This window comes from Lontra canadensis, unplaced genomic scaffold (genome assembly GCF_010015895.1).
Source record: "Lontra canadensis isolate GAN:19392208 unplaced genomic scaffold, GSC_riverotter_1.0 scaffold13, whole genome shotgun sequence".
NCBI lineage: Eukaryota > Metazoa > Chordata > Mammalia > Carnivora > Mustelidae > Lontra > Lontra canadensis.
In genome coordinates, this window is record NW_022631007.1 from 18,704,610 (window position 1) to 18,722,181 (window position 17,572).

The 17,572-nt window shown below is 54.3% G+C and overlaps 1 protein-coding gene across 1 annotated transcript; it reads right to left on the reverse strand.

The window, feature by feature from the left end:
* Positions 1-2,978: 2,978 nt before the first annotated feature.
* DTYMK (deoxythymidylate kinase) lies at positions 2,979-14,862 on the reverse strand. The gene is made up of 5 exons (XM_032857728.1): positions 14,700-14,862; positions 14,091-14,199; positions 9,341-9,431; positions 7,236-7,433; positions 2,979-3,383 (listed from the first exon to the last, which is right to left on the reverse strand). The coding sequence occupies exons 1-5, from the start codon at positions 14,827-14,829 to the stop codon at positions 3,273-3,275; spliced, it is 639 nt and encodes a 212-aa protein (XP_032713619.1). The 5' UTR covers positions 14,830-14,862; the 3' UTR covers positions 2,979-3,272.
* Between the last annotated feature and the right edge of the window lie 2,710 nt (positions 14,863-17,572).

Here is a 17,572-nt window from a genome sequence, read left to right on the forward strand (position 1 = left end):
ACCCAAAGATGTCCCCGTGCTTGGGACTCACTAGGACGGGGATGTGCCTGCTTTCCCGGAGCCGCAGGTAAAGCCCACGTGGGCTGCATCTTTCTCACGCCGCCTCTGCGGGTCCGGGCATCCCAGATGCCCCACGTGCTGCTGCTTGCTTGTCGCGCCAGCTTCCTCTGGGTAGGGGTTGGGTGGGGGGAGGAGCTGTTCTGGGGCCCCAGACCTGGGGGGGGGGTGCGGGGTGTGCAGCCTGCTGCCATCCAGGGCCTTCCTCCCACTCACCAAGGCTTTAGGTGGTTTGGGGCCGGAAGGTAAAGCTCATAGCTTTACGATGTGAGCCTGGCGCCCCATCCCTCTTGTGTACCAGACATTTCCAGATCCTTCTCAGCACCTACGTCAGCACCTGCAGCCTTTAGCCTGAGTCCTCTGGGCCCAGGCTGCACCACTCCCATTCGGGTTTGCCGTCCATCTTGGAAGCCTGGCTTCTGTCCCACCAGAAGTGTAAATGGGCTGTGGGGGGGCTTGGTCAGAGGTGATGGGCTGTCCCAGAGCGCCCAGCCGCCTCCGAGCCCTGCCTGGGAGGGCGGGGCCTGAACTCATGGTCGCCCTGAGCTCGTCCTGCCGGCCAGCGTGCTGCCCACATAAGCGACTTTTTCTGTTTTGTTTTTCCTGTTTCGCGCCCCGTTGGTGAGGTAGAGTTGGGGGAGCAGGGAAGGTTGGCTGGTTTCCACTCCTCCAGCACTGCGTTTCTCTGACAAACACCTGTGCTCCTGCGGGCTGGGTACCGGGGGATGTTGTGGCTGCCACTGCTGCTGGTACAAACCAGGGACGCAGGCGATGGCCTGACCCATGGAGAGCTTTGTTTCATGTGTTTTGAAAAAGGCTTACTGAAGAGAATGTTATTCATTCTTAGTAGTGTAGTTTGCAATTCTTAATGGCAAATAATAACAGTTTCAGTAGAAAACACTTCGTTGTCTTGTGTCTTGATTTTTTCTCAAGTTCTAAGTGGATGTGGTTAAAGCAGGAATGTGGCCCAGGCTCCTGATGCCACCAGAGGGCTCCAGGAAGGGATTGGTGGGGCTATGGCCTCAGACCCATCCCACATCCTACCCAGCCTGTGAGCGGTGATGCTGTAACTTGGCCTCGCGGTCCCCAAAATGAAGAACACAAGGGAACTTGCTTTTAGAACACACAGGATCTCCTTCAACAAGAGGCTTTGTAGAAAGTGTCCCCAGTGCAACTAGCTTTACTTTTGTTTGTAAAAGCAGTGTCCCTCAAGGTGGGCTGAGTGCTGGCTGCGAGTCACACAGGACATGGGCAAGGCCTATGGTGGGATGATCCAGAGGGGGCTGTGAGGGGCTTAAGGCAGACACAGGTGGGAAGCACCGGCTGCTTCCCAGGTGAGGAGGTCCACCTGCATCATGGCCTCTAGGAAATACCCATAGGAGCTTCTCGTGCTGGATCATCCCCCATACACAGCCACTTCGAGCCACAGCTTTCCTATCAGGATCCCAGAGGCCAGTGGTCTTAAGGTCTCTGCAGGGCTGATTTCTGCTGGAGGCTCCAGGGCACAAGGTTTGCCCTCCTTTACCCCCTCCTGGAAGCTGCCCGGGTTCCGCCTTAAGCGTCCCAAAGGTGTGCCCTCTGACCTGTCCTGTGGCCACCAATGTCCCCTGACTGGGACTCCTGCCTCCCTGCAGGAGACCCCTGTGACTGTGTCTTGGGCCTTCCCAGACAAGGTAGGAGGGTCTCTCCACCTCGCTGTGCGGCTGCTGTTCCCAGGCTCCGGTAGGACTGCGTGTCCATCTTCGGGGGCCATTACTCTGCCCACCCCAGTGCAAAAGCCACCGGAGCTGGGGGCTCTGGACCATGTCACATACCATATGCCTGCCCCACCCACCCCCTGCCCATGTTGGCCAGGCCTGCCCTTGCAATCCTGGCCAGATGTTTCAAGACACATGCTGGATTCCCTGAAGAAAGCTTAAGTCTGTTGGACTGTTTTTGCCTCCAGCCTGGTTGCACCACCCACCACCTACGGGACCCCCTCTGCTCTGGCTGCTCCTCCTGAGTTCCCTCCACCTCTGACCCCACGGCCTGGCCCGCATCCTGCATCCACAGCTCCAGCTGAGCAGAGTGCTCCGCCTGTGTCCTGGTCTGCGCTGGCCACCCTGGCTTACTCATTTCCCCACCCCCACCCCCCGGGTGGCCCTGATGAGGGTCCAAGAGGCAGAAGTTCGGGGTCTTAGGAGATTGGGCTGACACGCATTTTCCTCGCAGAGCCTTGGTTGCGGGAAGCAGCACAAAGACGGCTACAGATAGTGCTGCCAGACCAGCCCTGTGGGTGACACAGGGCCCAAGGTGGACCCCGTGTGTGGGGTCCACTTATGGTGTCTGTCTTGGCAGCGGGTCCTCTGGCTCTGAACTCACGTGTGCTGCCCACTCTGGGCGGACACCTGGCCATCAGCAGGGCCCCACCAAGCTGCAGCAGTCCCCTCTGTGAGCACAGGACATGGAACTGCGACTCCATGACTGTTCCCTTGTGGCCTCACTCAAGACTGCACAGCCACCAGGCACGCTCACCTATTATGTCCTTTGCCCCCTTCTGAGGGCCAGCTGCCCAGTGACCAGACCAGGAACCCTGACAAGCACAGATGCTGGCCACACGCAGGCTCTGCCCAGGCCCCACACAGAGAGCACATCCGAGCCACAGGAGAAAGCTACTGCCCTCCAGGTGGGGGATCCCTGCCTGCCCTCCATTTAGGGCACTGCTGTGTGCTCTGGGTTCTCCAAAAGGCCAGACCAGTCAGGATAGCTTCAGTGGGACAGAGTGTAAACACCAACACCAAGCCCGTGTCTGTAGTGCTGAGGTGGGACAGGCCACCGTGCCCCTGGGATGCAGCCTGGCTGGACCCAGCTTGGGGCCGTGCCTGCCAGGAAGTGCTCTCTGGCAAGCCCTTGGCTGCTAAGGAAGGCGGGAGCTTCCACAGTGCCTTTTCAGATGCGTTTTTATTGGTGCCTCTAAGAAATTCAGAATTTCAGTTGATGACCATCTCACTGGAACTGCCTGCATGTGGTCATGAGACTCCCGTAAGAAAGCACTGTCATTTACTGGTGCTTGGGGGGGGGGTAGGAGGACAGAGGAAGCTTGCAGCACTGCCTGCGGCGCCCCCGGTGTGCCCTGCTGACTTGTCTCTGCTCTGTGCACTGTGAGCACGTCGTCTGGGAGTCCACCATCCCCCCCAGCTCAGCCTCACAGGACCAAAAGGCGGGGCGCTGCATGGCTACTTCCATAGCTCGCCTAGCGGCCTCTGTGTGACGGCCTGGATGGTGTCCACAGAGAGGGCGTGGATTTCCTTGTGGACATCTTCGATGCTTTTGGAGGCGTCGACCATCTGTCCCCACGGGGGAGGCAGGAGAAAAAGAGAACGGTTAACGCTCTTCATTACTTTCCATGTGTAGGGATTTCACACGGGGCTGGGTTCTAGAAGGGTACAGTACACCTCTGGGATTCTTCATCCTACACCTTTGTCTGACCTTTGCCCTTCTCGGCGTGGGGGGGAGGGACTTGGCCTATGTCCTTGGGATGAAGCTGACCCACACTCCTGCTGCAACCCAGATACAGGAGAAACACCCCATCTTGCCACTGATCAGACCCTCTCCCTCCCCCAGCTCATGCCAGCGGGCATGTCAGTGGGGCGCCCCGCACCAGCACCCACCCCATCCCGGTTGGTGGGGCTTTGGTCTCTGCAGAGGAGGCCGGGAGAGTCTGCCCCTCTGAGGCCATGCCGGATGCTGCTCGGAGCGCAAGAAAGTTCTCCACAGAAGCTAACCCTGGGTTTGACTACTCTCCTTCTGGGGAAGAGGGTTCCATCCTGACCCAGCTGGCTGCTTTCCCCCTCGATGAAAGCATGAGGACCTCTGGTCACTATGCGACCCAGCCACCTGAGAAACCACTCTCTGCCTGAAGCAAGGATGACCAAGCTGGACAGAATCTTCTGTGTGCTCAGGGTGGGGTACCCTGTCTCACTGTTGGTCCAGGCTCGGTCCTGAAGGATCCCCTGGGGCAGGCAGTTCTGCAGAAGCTGCAGCGGTTGTGGACTCACTCAGAGGCATGTATGACCATCTGGGAGGTCTGACTGCACAGCTCGCAATGATTTGCCCCGCCTGAGACCCCACACAGTGACAGCTGCCTGAAGGCTCTTGGGACTGCTTATTGCAAACCATGAACTAGGCTGAACCTCACACATGGGTGTAATACATGTGCGTGCACACACACGCTGCATATGACCTCGTACACTGGCATACTACATGCACACACACACTGCACATGGGCGTACTATGCACACATTACAGATAAACTCGCACACACACAGGTACTACACACGCGCACATTACATATAAACTCTAACGTAGGCAATCACGTCTAAACCACATCTCTAGTCCTCTGAGGGCCTTGGGGCAGAGACAGCACCGTGTCAACAAGCACCTGGGCCCCTGGACCCAGGTTTAGGATAGCTTTCCCCTCAAGACGGGAGCACGGAAACCTGGGGAAGCAGCCAAACCCAGAGCGGGGCTGGAAGTGGACAGGATGAACCCCGAAAGTATTAATGTGCTGGGGGGCAGTCAGTGTCCCAACATGCAGGGGACCCACGAGAAGGTAACAGGAGCTACTGGGCGGGGCACAGCATAGATGACAGGGAGTCAAAACAGAAACACGAGTCCGTACAGATATGAATGTACAAGTAAACTGAAAATCCGATGAGCTGTGAGATTTTTACAGGGTTTATAAGAATCTCATCACAAACTGCTTCTTATTTACAGGGGGAGATAGAGTCCACATCCCCGTGGAGAAGCCTCGCAAGTACCACTGAGCCAAGTGGTGAAAGGGGATGTCACTCAGCCATACAAAAGGATGAGCTCTTGCCATCGGCAACAACACGGGGGGCCCTAGATGGTGTCATCCTCTGTGAAATGAGTCACAAGGAGAAGGACAGATACTGTAGGATTTCACTTATATGTGGAGTCTCACGTAAGTGAATAATCGCACACAGAAGCTGAGCCATAAGCGTAGAGGACGCACAGCTGCCCCCTCGGGGGAGGGGGTGGGGGCAGACAGATGAGAGGCACCGCACAGGGACTATGGTCAGGGATCCCATGATGGCGTTGTGTACTGACAGGTGCGGCCACCTGTGTGGTGAGCCCCGAGTAACGTACAAGCCTGTCCAGTCACTTGACTACACACCGACGTTCGTCTAAGTGTGTGTCAGTGGCATGTGAGTAAAAATAAATACCCCAGAAAGTGAACATCACCAGAAGTGGAACAAAAGGGAATCCTACACATATGGCAGGATGCAGTGAGAACCCAGTGCCCCTCCCAGGCCACCAGCAAAGACACACAGCCTGGATCCCACCACGGGGAAAAAGCCGAGTCCACTGGACACTCACAAATCACCCCCTGTGAACTTCAAAAGTGTCAATGTCATGAAAGTCACACAAGCTGGAGAATAGAGAGGGGACTGTACACTGAGTCATTTGTTAAAAAGGACACTAGTGGGAGGGCGCCTGGGTGGCTCAGTGGGTTTAGGCCTCTGCCTTCGGCTCGGGTCATGATCCCAGGGTCCTGGGATCGAGTCCCGCATTGGGCTCTCTGCTTGGCAGGGAGCCCGCTTCCTCTTCTCTTTCTCTCTCTCTGCCTGCTTGTGATCTCTCTCTGTCAAATAAATAAATAAAATCTTAAAAAAAAAAAAAAAAAAAAAAAAAAAAAAAGAAAAGGACACTAGTGGGACCAGTGGGGGAGCCTGAATGGGGCTTGGGGACCTGAGGGTAGCAAGGGATGCACAGTAATGTCCCAGTTTTGACAGTACACGGCAGGGAGGGGGCATCAGAGACTAATTTGTTCTCAAATGGTCCCAGGAAGAATTTTTTGTATTGTACTTGCAAGTTTTAAGGTTTTTCTTTTTTGTTGTTGTTATTGTTTAAAAATCTTTTCAAAGAATGTTAAAAAAGTTAATTTTCAGACAAATAAAAGCTGAGAGTTCTATCCTAGGAGATCCAGCATACAGGAAATGTTTAAAGATGTTCTTAAGTTGAAGAAGTGACATGAGATGAAAACTGGGGAGGTTCGGGGTGGAGAGAGCCAGCACTGGTTGGAAGGAGATGGTTTCCTGTTTCTTTCCCCACTCCCACTCCAGATTTCATACCTTCTTGTCTTGTTCTTTACAGGGTTTGAAATGTGTTATAAATTAAAAATTGCTTAAACCACACAGAACTGATTGACAAAGGAAAACAGGAAAGGAACAGAACTTTGTAATTTCTTGTATGATAAAATTATACAGTACAAAAATGGGACTGAAGCTTCCATGTGCGGAAAGAAATGCCCTTTTTGACCATTAGACAAGCTCACCACTGATGTGAGCTCATGAGAGATGGAGAGCCTGTGGATACGCAGGCATACTCTGCTTTGCGAAAGTTCGCAGTACACCAGTTTGCTTTCGTGAAGGATTTAGGTTAGTACATACTTTTACTAACAGAAAAAGATCCAAAAAGTGTTTTTGCTTTTGCAAAAAAAGGTGAAAAGCAAAAAGTTCATTCAGCGTCAACACTGCAGGGAGCCGTCCCAGGCACCCAGAGCAGCAGAAGGCGCCCGCGTGCTCCTTCTCGGGAATCTCTCTTGGCAGCTCCGCGTCTGGCCGCCAGAGCTCGGCTCTGTGTCTGGGAGCCTGTGGGCTTCATCTCCATTGACTCTGGGCATCTGTTAGCAAGTTGGGTCCTAAGTACCAGAAAAGCCTAAGAGAGGTGATTTTCTAGCTCTGGGAACGCTCGAAAAGATTTCTGTGTCAATCAGTGGTGATTGCTTCTTTGCTTTATGGAATTTTCACTCATGAGCGGTTTCACTGTACTTCTAGCTAGTGGTGAAAGCCATACTTTAACAATATGTGTGAGGAGTGCCTTAGAGGTCGATGTTCCAGGTGACAAGCATGGCAAAACCTGGCGGAGGACAGCTGCCTGTGCAGGACTGCTGTTTGGGAGGGGCTGTCTGGCCCATTCTCCCCAACTCACCCAGCAGGTACCCATCTCCCTTGTTTCACACAATCACAAAGGAGCAGAAACTGAGAGGGTGCCCTGAGGCACCCTCCGGCGGAGCAGCCCTTGGCCAATGGCTCCTCTCAGGCGCAGGACCTGAGCCACTTGTCGGCGGCTTCCAGCCGGCCGGTTCTGGGGGCAACACCAGAAGACACCCTCACCTTCCAGTTCAGAGTCTCGTCCGCCATCAGCTGGTGGAAGCAACGCAGTGCCCGCTCCTGGAAGTTCCCGTTCTCGTAGCGTTCACGGCCGAACTCTCCCCGCGCCGCAGCCTCTGCCAGCCGTAACTGAAGGAACACCACCAGGTCCGGCTTGGGGAGGCCCACGTCCGGCTGCTTGCACCAATCCAGGGAGAAATTCTGGCAGCATGGAACCCAAGAGTTAGAGAAAGAAGGTTTAATGGGGTCTAATTCTTGATTTCAAAATTCATAAAAGGGGAAAAATGAGCTAATGTCCAGCTGATATACCAAAAATGGAGCCTTCTTACATGGTAGTGGTTTTTATTCCTGAGATCTCAAATGGTTTTGCCTTCTCCCACGTAACCTTCGTTTGCTTTGACTTTGTGAATATACATTCAAAGACAGGATTCCCCATAACCCCGTGGAATCAGCACCCATAGCCTGGGTCCAAGGTGGGCGTGCCAACACAGTCCCATGCCCTCTGGCCAGGTAGAATGCTCAGTCCATGTGGCAGACCCTGGAGGCCCACCGCACACAGGAGGCCTGGGGTAGGCAGCAGATGGGTCCATGGGGGGAACGACCCCTAGTTTGGGTCCTGTACCCACACCTCTGCTGGGTAAGGGCGTGAGCCCCCTTGAGAGAATGCTGGAGCCCTGCTGCAAGCATGCGCCACAGGCCTCTCCTCCACCCTCCTGCTCCTATTCATCCCATCAACTTCTAAAAATAGTGTCCCCATTTTCGGAGGAAAAGGTCATGTCCAGGAAGGCCCTGTCTCAAAGCCGCAGAGCTCTGAAGACTTAGGTTTAATAATTTTTTTTTTAAAGATTTTATTTATTTATTTGACAGGTAGAGATCACAAGTAGGCAGAGAGGCAGGCAGAGAGAGAGAGAGAGAGAGGAGGAAGCAGGCTCCCCGTTGAGCAGAGAGCCCCATGCGGGGCTTGATCCCAGGACCCTGAGACCATGACCTGAGCTGAAGGCAGAGGCTTTAACCCACTGAGCCACCCAGGCGCCCCAAGACTTAGGTTTAGAACCCAGCTCTGCACTGGGAGCTATAGGCTCAAGTAAGGTACTCAGCTGAGGAGTGAGCCCGTCAGCCCCCACAGACCCCCAGCAGCACATCAGGAAGACACGAGGGAGACAGTCCAGGACATGATGGTCAGTTGCCCCATCCTCCTCTTCCAGACGGAATCTCACTGACCAACACTTCCATAGGGCAAGTGTCCTTTTAGAAAAATTCCAGCCAGCACAAGAGGAATGATGAGCAGAATTGAGGTCACCATTTTACAACCCCTCGTGAAGGTACCATCACCCAGGGCTGTTACCACAAACGAGATAGCCAGATACCCTGTGTCTCTTGATATGAGAGCCCAGAACTCCTTCAAGTAATCTCCCCAAAATAAAATCCTAAAAAATTTTTAATGCAAGGAAAAAAGGAAATGTGGGAGCCTGTATCATCACAGAGATCTAAGACACACGTCAAGTACGGCCCTGACATGGATTCTGATCCAGTTCAACTGCAGAAACCCAGGATGAGTCTATTTCTAAGTGAATGGCCACTGCACACACAGACCGAATGATGGCAGCATAAAACACCTGCATTTGTAAGAAGTCATTTTTGGGACATGAGCTGAATGAAGTGTTCACGAAGGAGCTAGTGATGTGTCTGGTGGGTCGGGGCAGAGAGCAGCAGGGGACAGTGCTGGGTGGGATATCGTTTTCTCAGCTGGTATGTAGCTGAAAAGTTCTACTAAGCCACAGACCACAGTGGCAGAGTAGCCCCTGTACCCCAAATGACCGCCCCATGGCTGGCTCGCGGAGGCCGGGAAAACCCACAGAAGGTGCCCGACATGCACCATCCACTCTGCAAGCATGACACTGAACAGAGGAGCACTGCTGAGTGACCATCATGGGGAAGGGACATGGCGACACCCACCGCTGACATTACCGATGAGCTACGGCTCCGTCAACGTCTGCTCCTCCCACCGATACACAGCAAGTGGACCAGGCAAAGGGAAGGTCCCTAACGCACTACACGCTCCTGAGTCCACACCTGGCATCATCCCACTGGGGCCACGCGGCACTCACCTCCTTTGCACTGGTGAAGGCGACACCAGAGAATGCATATCTGTCAACAACGAGGGTGATGCCCTGGCCCAACTTCTTCTTAATCAGAGGCCTAAAAACAGAGAGCGTTCCTGAGCCATGGTCCTGGCTTCCCAGGCCGACAGCGTAAGTCACCAATACATACACCAGCGCAGTGAAGGGAAGACAGGGTGGTGATTTGCAGCCTCGCGTGTATTCAGAAAAGCTCCGGGTCTTCTCTTCAGAAGATGCCACTGGGGTACTCCCAGCAAAGCCCAATGTGGAGAAGATAAGTCCACGAAAATAGAACAATCACAACTGCTGAAGACGAATGAACAGAGGCAGGCTTGAGGGCCGTCTGGGCGAGGATGGGGAGGGGGATGCGCAGGGGGATGCGGAGGGGCTGGGTGATCCTGCTGGGAAGGAGAGCCCCGGAGAGCAAAGGCGCAGATGCAGTGAGGAGGGGATCATACTTGCTGCCTAGAGTCTGAAGGGCCAGGACGAGGAGGGACAGGCTGGCCAAGGATGTCCTCAACCAGGTGACGGCAGCTCAACCCCCATCCCCCTGCCCCAAGACCTTAGGAGGACGCGCAGACAAGGAGCTTGACGTTAGTAGGAAGTGTCACTTGCACTTTGTGGAAGAGAAAGATGAGAGTCCTTGAGGAGCTCACAGAACGGTAGGGAGGAAGAAGGTACACCTCCAGCAGTAAAATGCGGTTTCCATCACAGCATTAGCTGTAATCGCAAACTATTAAAAACAATTACTTGATCTCACAAACAGAAAATTGGTAGAAAATATAACTACAGCACATGCACAAGAGGATGATTCTGCTGTATGAGGAGTAAGAGCCATGTCTGTCAGTTGGGAAAGCAGAGGACCACACGTGACAGGCTACGTTTTGAGGAACGGGGCAAACTGGAGAATGAAGACATCACATACATCTCTGCCTGTGTGTAAAATAATTCCAGAGGGGAACACTAGAATGGAATAGGGGGCACCTGGGTGGCTCAGTGGGTTAAGCCTCTGCCTTTGGCTCAGGTCATGATCTCAGGGTCCTGGGATCGAGCCCCACTTTGGGCTGCTTGGCAGGGAGTCTGCTTCCCCCTCTCTCTCTGCCTACATGTGATCTCTGTCGATTAAATAAATAACATCCTTATTTAAAAAAAAAAAATGAATGGAATAGGCTACCCACAGAGGATGGGCAGAAGTGGGTGGTAAGGCAGTGACCTTTTTCTATGATTCTGACTTTTAGAAGCATTTAATGTTTCATGTATTCAAAAATTAAATCAAATGGGGGGAAAAAATCCCTAAAATCACATACAAAGTCAAATGAACCTGTACCCAGATGAACACACAGTGAAGAACAGAAAATCCTGCCCAAAGAGACCTCTGAACACAGCACTCAGGGTGCCCTTGTTATAAGGACAGAGGTGAAAACCATCAGTGACCTCTATGCAGGCTTTTACAGAGGTGGGTAGACTGACGATGCCATGAGCCAGGAAGAGCATGGCCCTGGAATGGACCACCAGTTATCAGTGACCACAGAGAGAGAGAGAGAAACAGACACAGACGAAGATAAAATTACACGCAGGTCCGACCACAACTGGAGTCTAGAGTCAGGGATGCTCACTAGCAGCAAGCACCCAGCACCCAGATGTTGCACTCTGCAACTACACAGAAAGGAGCAGCTGGCTCCTGGGCTGGAGCAGGAGAAAACACAAGAGAAACCTGAACATCTTGTTCTCCCAGAAAGTTCTCAAAAAATGGACAAAGGAGCCAACGTGAAGAGATTTCCAGAGGCCAAATTTGCAATAATCTGAACATCAAAACAGCTGATAATGTGACCCTCCAAGTAAAAAAGAGCATGTGAGCCCATGTCGATGATGGGACGCACGGATGAGCAGGGGAGGCTCTTCCTTACGTAGGAAGCCGACTAATACATGCAGAAGTGACGGATTAGAAAAGTCACCATCTGAAATCACAACAGACTCAAGCAGGTTTATTAATGAACAATGAAGTACAAAATCAAAGTTTGATAAGGAAGGGGATATTTATGTAGTTTTATAGTATTCCCTCCCCTTTCTTATACTGATTTTTAAAAAAGATTTTATTTATTTGCCAGAGATAACACACAAGCGGGGGGGAGCATCAGGTAGAGGGAGAAGCAGGTTCCCCACGGAGCAGGGAGCCTGATGTGGGACTTGATCCCAGGACCCCGGGATGATGACCTGAGCTGAAGGCAGATGCTCAACTGACTGAGCCACCCACATGTCCCTCCCCTTTTGACTACTTGTAACAGGAAGGAGTCATTTGGTGGAACAGCCTGGCCAGCACACCTTTCACAAGCAATCCAGTGATGGCCAAACCGCACTGGATCCCTCCTGGCTCACTGTCCTAGACAACTGACCCAACGTCACTTCCATGGTATTCTTGACAAAAATACAAATCCAGCTCTACTTGTGAGGAAACATCAGACCAACTCGGAATTTCATAAAATAAATGACCTGTAAATTTTTAGAAAGTGAGCAAATGATAACACAAGTGTGACAAAGTATGAATAACAGGTGAAGTCTGGATTCTTGGCACTGTTCTTGCAACTCTTCCAGCTGACTAGAATTATTCCAAAGTAAAAACTTAAACATATGTAAAGTAGAAAACTTCTAGATTGGGGCACCTGGGTGGCTCAGTGGGTTAAAGCCTCTGCCTTTGGCTCAGGTCATGGTCTCAGGGTCCTGGGATGGAGCCCCACATCAGGCTCTCTGCTCAGCGGGGAGCCTGCTTCCTCTTTTCTCTCTCTCTGCCTGCCTCTCTGCCTGCTTGTCATCTCTGTCAAATAAATAAATAAAATCTTAAAAAAAAACAACTGCTAGATTGATGAAATAAAAGAAACCGCTCATTTCTAGGAGTGAATTCTTGCAGGCAGTGCTATTTCCGACTCTCCTGGAGGAGCACTGGGTTTTGGTAAACAGAGATAAGGAGAGAAATGGAGGGTGTCACCCCATTCTGCGAGGGGAGTGCCACACGCTCTGTGCTCCTGAACTTTAAAGATGCCAGAGGACAAACATTTTTGCGAACCAGCAACTGACTCAGTTAAGATGAAGCATAGCAGAGAGGTGGACAATTAAAGGGCTGGAGGAAAACACCAGTTTCTCTAAAAGTTCTTCCAAACAGCCCAGGTTGACTGAGCCCGAACTCCCAGGCCTGCCTGGCCAGCTTTCCTTGACCCTGGCTGGGGGCACCGCCATGGGACACCACCACGACTGCCACTCTGATGAGGAAGCTGCGGTGCAGAGCAGCTGTGCAGGGCCACGGTCACACAGCTGGTGGGCAGTGGTGACACATGTAACCCTGGCATCCGACCTGTCACCCAAGGACTTTCAAATCTAACCAATCAAATGGCGGTGGCTGGAATGACCCTAGTCGCTGTGGGAGCTGAGGCAGAAAAGATGGAGCATAGGCATGCAGACCTGTGTAGTGGGGGCAGGATCACGAGGAAGCCGGGTTAGCATTTCCACTTTTAAATGGAACTGCCTTATTTTTCTATAAAGCCCCAAAAAGTAAAATCGGAACAATTATACCCATAAATTCCAGATGTATTAAGGACTATAAAAATGATCTCATTTTGCTCTTTTCCTTGGGAGTGGGAAGGACTTTCCAAAGCAGACACCACTAAACCAGAAGAGAGCAGTGCAGGCTGGACTGTAAGAGGGAACGGTGCAAAACCACGAACAAGCATCTGGCCGAACCTACTGCCCACAGCCTTTCTGGAGAGCACCCCAGACTGACTGGAAAGTCATAGCTCAGCCAGGCAGCATCAGAAAGCCAGTTATGAGATGGTTTGTATGGGAGGACCTCTTTATGTTAAAAGATAAATGGAAACGTGGGGCGCCTGGGTGGCTCAGTGGGTTAAGTCTCTGCCCTTCGGCTCGGGTCATGATCTCAGGGTCCTGGGATCAAGCCCCGCACTGGGCTCTCTGCTCAGCGGGGAGCCTGCTTCCTCCTCTCTCTGCCTGCCTCTCTGCCTACTTGTGATCGCTCTGTCAAAATAAATAAAATCTTAAAAAAAAAAAAAGGAAACATAAGCATCTAAAAGCACACAGCACAGGCACTTGCTCACAATTAAATGCTGAGTGAAGAGGTAGAAAATGTTAAGTAAAAGGGGGTGGGGGGAGTAAACCGTGAACTGCTGTTAATAATGCTGTCAACATGTGGCACTGGGGGGCTGTTTCTGACTCCCGCCAGCTCCTAATCTCAGGGGCCTGGGAATTGGGCTCACACTCAGCACAGAGCATGCCTGTCTCCCTCCCTCTGCGCCCCACACCCACCCTCCTCTCACCGTCTCTCATTCTCAAAGAAATAAAATCTTTACAGAAAAGCGTATCAGTTCATCCACTGCAGCAAATGTAACACACTAATCTAAGACAAATAATATGAGAAACCGGGGGCAGAAGGGGGAGGGGACAGAGGTGGGGGAACTGTACTTATCAGGAGCTTTTCCATAACCCTAAAATTACCCTACAAAACAACGTCTGTCTGTTCATTACAAAGAGGTGGCAGGGCAGGAGGAAGAAGAAGCGCGAGTTTGTGCTCTTTGGCAAACACAGGGTTGGAGTCAGGGGGACAGGATGGGCGCTCGCCCAGGTATGGCCTCGGGCTTACTGCCCACGACCCCCGAGTCGAGAGCCGCGTTCACCGCGGCGGTCAAGCAGGAGGTAAAGCGCTGGGGGCGGGCGGCGCGTCAGTAGCGTTTACACTTGCTCCCAGCGGTTCGCGGAGAAGAGCAGATGCACTGAATGGTCCTCCAGCTCCCTTTTCTCCTCCAAGTAAGAGCTCAGCAGCCGGCCGATCTCAGTTGATCTTTCTAAACAGAGAGAGACCCACGAAGTGAGCGCAGGCCTCCCCACCTGAGTGAGGACACGGCTGGGGCCGGGCCGCGGGCTGCGGTTTCCTTTGCGGCGCCGCCCGGGTTCGGAGCGTCCCCGAGAGCCGGCCGCGGGGTGCAGGTGCCCGCACGGAAGCGCTCAAGGGAGGGAAGGCCGGAGCCCCACGACCCCGCCGCGCGCCGCTGCCCGATCCGCCCGCCTGAGGCGTAGCGGGGAGACCGCCGCGCCCGCGTCTCCGTGCGCAAGTCCGAAGCCGGTGAAGCCATCCCTCCAGCCGCTCCGACGGGAACAGCCAGGCCAGAAGCCGCGGCCCGGATTCCCGCCAGCGCCGGGACCGCCTGCCCGCCCACGACTGCAGCCACCGCCCCGCGGCCCCGACAACGAGCGGCCCCGCAGTCCCACGGCCCCGACACCGAGCAGCCCCACCGCCTCGAGACCTGACTCCGACCCCGAGCGGCCCCGCTCGCGCCACACCCACCCGGGAAGCGGAGCAGCTCGGCGCGGTGGCCCGCGGCGCACAGCGCTGCCACCAGCTTGCGGCTCTGCGTGCTCTTCCCGGCGCGGTCCACTCCCTCCAGCACGATGAGAGCCCCGCGCCGAGCCGCCATGCTCGCGCCTTCCCGCCGCTCGCCGCCACCGCGTCCCCGGCGTCGCTCGGAGCTCCCATTGGCGGGCGTCGGCTGCGCGCACTGCGATTGGCTGAAACGGACCTGCGAACGCGGCGCGCGCTGGGACGGGCTGAAATAGGCCCGCGTCCGTGGCGCGCTCTGGAATGGACTCTGGAGGATCGCAGGCTGGGATTGGCTGCCATTTTCCGGCCTTGCCCGGATTGGCTGGTATCGGCATAGGGGCGGGGCAAAGGAGAAGGCGCCATCGTCGCCCCGCCCCTTCCGGCGGAGGTCCCGCCTTCCGGGGCGGTCGAGCTGGCGGCGGCGTGGGCTGGCGGTTGGCTGCTGGCGGGGAGGCCGGGGGCGGACCTTTCCTGTCCCCGCGGCAGTACCCGGGAGACGGTGGTGTCTACTCTGCTTCTCGGGACTGCAGGGCCGGGGGAGCCGCGAGTCAGAGACGCCGGAGGCCGCCTCGCAGGGGAGGGAAAGGACGGTCTTGCCGGCCCTCGTGCCCGACTCCTGAGATGGGGGTCCCCGTCACGTCCGGAGGCTCCCGGGCGCTGTTTCCCCTTCAGGGGCGTCCAGGTCGCCTGCGCATGGTCCGGGCGAGACCGTGCGTTCATGGGCGGGTGCCCTGCTGACTCCAGAGGGCCGGTCCTCGGGTGCCCGCCCGTGGGGGGCAGCGCTGGAAGGCGCGGGGCTGGCGACGAAGCGGACTCGCAGGCCACGACGAGCCAGGAGCCGCATCCCGCAGTATCCCCCCGCAAACGGCTTCGCGTCTGGACTTGTGCTGGACTCGGCCCTCAAGGCTGCTTGCTCGTGAGCTCTCGGGGGCACCTGCCGCACGGCTGCCCGCAAGAGCTTGCTGAGGTTTCCAGGGTGGGCGGCTGCGGCCTCGCGGGGTTCTGGAGCTCACACTCCGCGACTTCCCCGACTTCTCCTCCCCAAGCCCCTTAGAACGTGACTTCCCAGGTAGCTAGCGTGGCTTCTTGTGCCTCAACCGGTTTGCCTGATGTAGTCTGAGTTCGGGAAGGGTGCGTAGATGATAGTATTCTTCCAAAGCATTTCCCCCCTTCCTTGATGTTGATATTGGCCGTGCGGCTTCCAAATCCTGTTGGACTCACAGCTGACTCGCGTCCTTTGAAGGGGAAGCTGTGGAAGCTCTTGTTTGGCTCGCTAGTTCCCTCCTCGGGCCGTACCCCACCCCCAACGTGAGAAGAGCCTATGCACAATTAGGGCTGTGTTTTCACCCTGGATCTCCAGTGAAGGAAATAAAGCTAGGGCCAGGCTATGGCCACAGACGGATAGGTAGCACGGCAAGAAGTAAGCCATCGGCATGCCGAGTCCCTCCTGGAGATTGCGGGACCCCCATTACGGCAGCACAGCCTAGGGAGGGTTCACTGATAGAAAGGCTAGAGCGTAATGTTGTTGTAGGGATGGAAGCAATAGCCTTTGGTTTTATGTCTCCTGTTTTCAAAAGTCCATCTCCTGGGCCTTCAAAGGATGAAAGCATTACAGTAGAGAAGGGAGCCTTCCCAGGCTTGGGCAGATGCCAGCCAGCCTTGAACCTCATCTGCCGGATGAGCTCCCTGGGGTACAGGGAGAACATGTAATGCAGCATGTCAGCTTGTGAATGCCTGGTCTTGCTGGATGTCTGTGAAAATGGAGGAACCTGGCGGTTGGGGGCTTGTGTGCAGGTTGGTGGTGCCGTGCCCTTTTGACCACAGCAGTTGCTAAACTAGCACAAGTAGGGTGAGGTTTGTTATTAAGGTACAACAAGCATTTTTGCTTCGAGTCTTCAACACGTCCTGCCTCATATCAGAATGACACTAAGTGCAAGTACCAGCCTACCTGTGGCTTACATCATGGGGATATTTCGTTATCACACATAACTCAAAGTCCAGAGTTAGGCAGCCGATAACTGTTTCTGCTGCCTGGTGATGTCAAAGGTCAGGCCCCCATGTTAGCAGTTCTAGCTTCTCCTTCCCGGTCACAGGGTGACTTTAGCATCTCCATGCATCCAGTGCTGATCTTGTGGCCCCACCATGGGCAGGGGCGTGGCCTCGCATCTGGACATTGTCTCCTTTCTGCTCTGCTGCATGGACAGGTTGGTCTCAGGCCTGATGGTTAGCACAGTCGGCCCTAGAGCTGTGCAAGTAGGATCTCTTCACAGCACCATGGAGGCCTTATAGGTGGGCACTTGGTGGAGGAAATTATAGGGTTCTGGGTCTAAGTGTGCTTGGAGACAGAGGGGACATAAAATGGGTTGTAAGGTGCCAATGGCTGATGAGCACACAGGGCTCATTAGGGCCCCCCTACTCTTACATGTTTGGGATTGTCCTTTAAAAAAAAACCCCAAAAGGTACTAAAGCCCTTTTACTCTTCCCTCTTCCTTAAGGATTGTGGCACCAAAGGCTTTCTTGTTAGCCAGGCTACCCTGTCCAGACAGCACAGACCGTGGGGCTCCAATGGAGCCAGTCTTCCCACCATGTGGGTGTGGAGAGAGGTCGCCAGTGTCTCTTCTTCCTCTTAATTCCCTCTCGGCATAGTCACATCGGTAGCTAGCATTCCTATGAATCTGGGGGACTACTCAGTCTACAGCACTCCTGTACTTCCAGAAGAGTCTGCTGGCCACATGAGTACCCCGCTAGCCTGACTTCGTTTCCCAGCCCTGCTTGCAGGTGGATGTGGCCATACAGTTAAGCGCTGATGAACCGTCCGATGAACTGTGATCAGACACAGC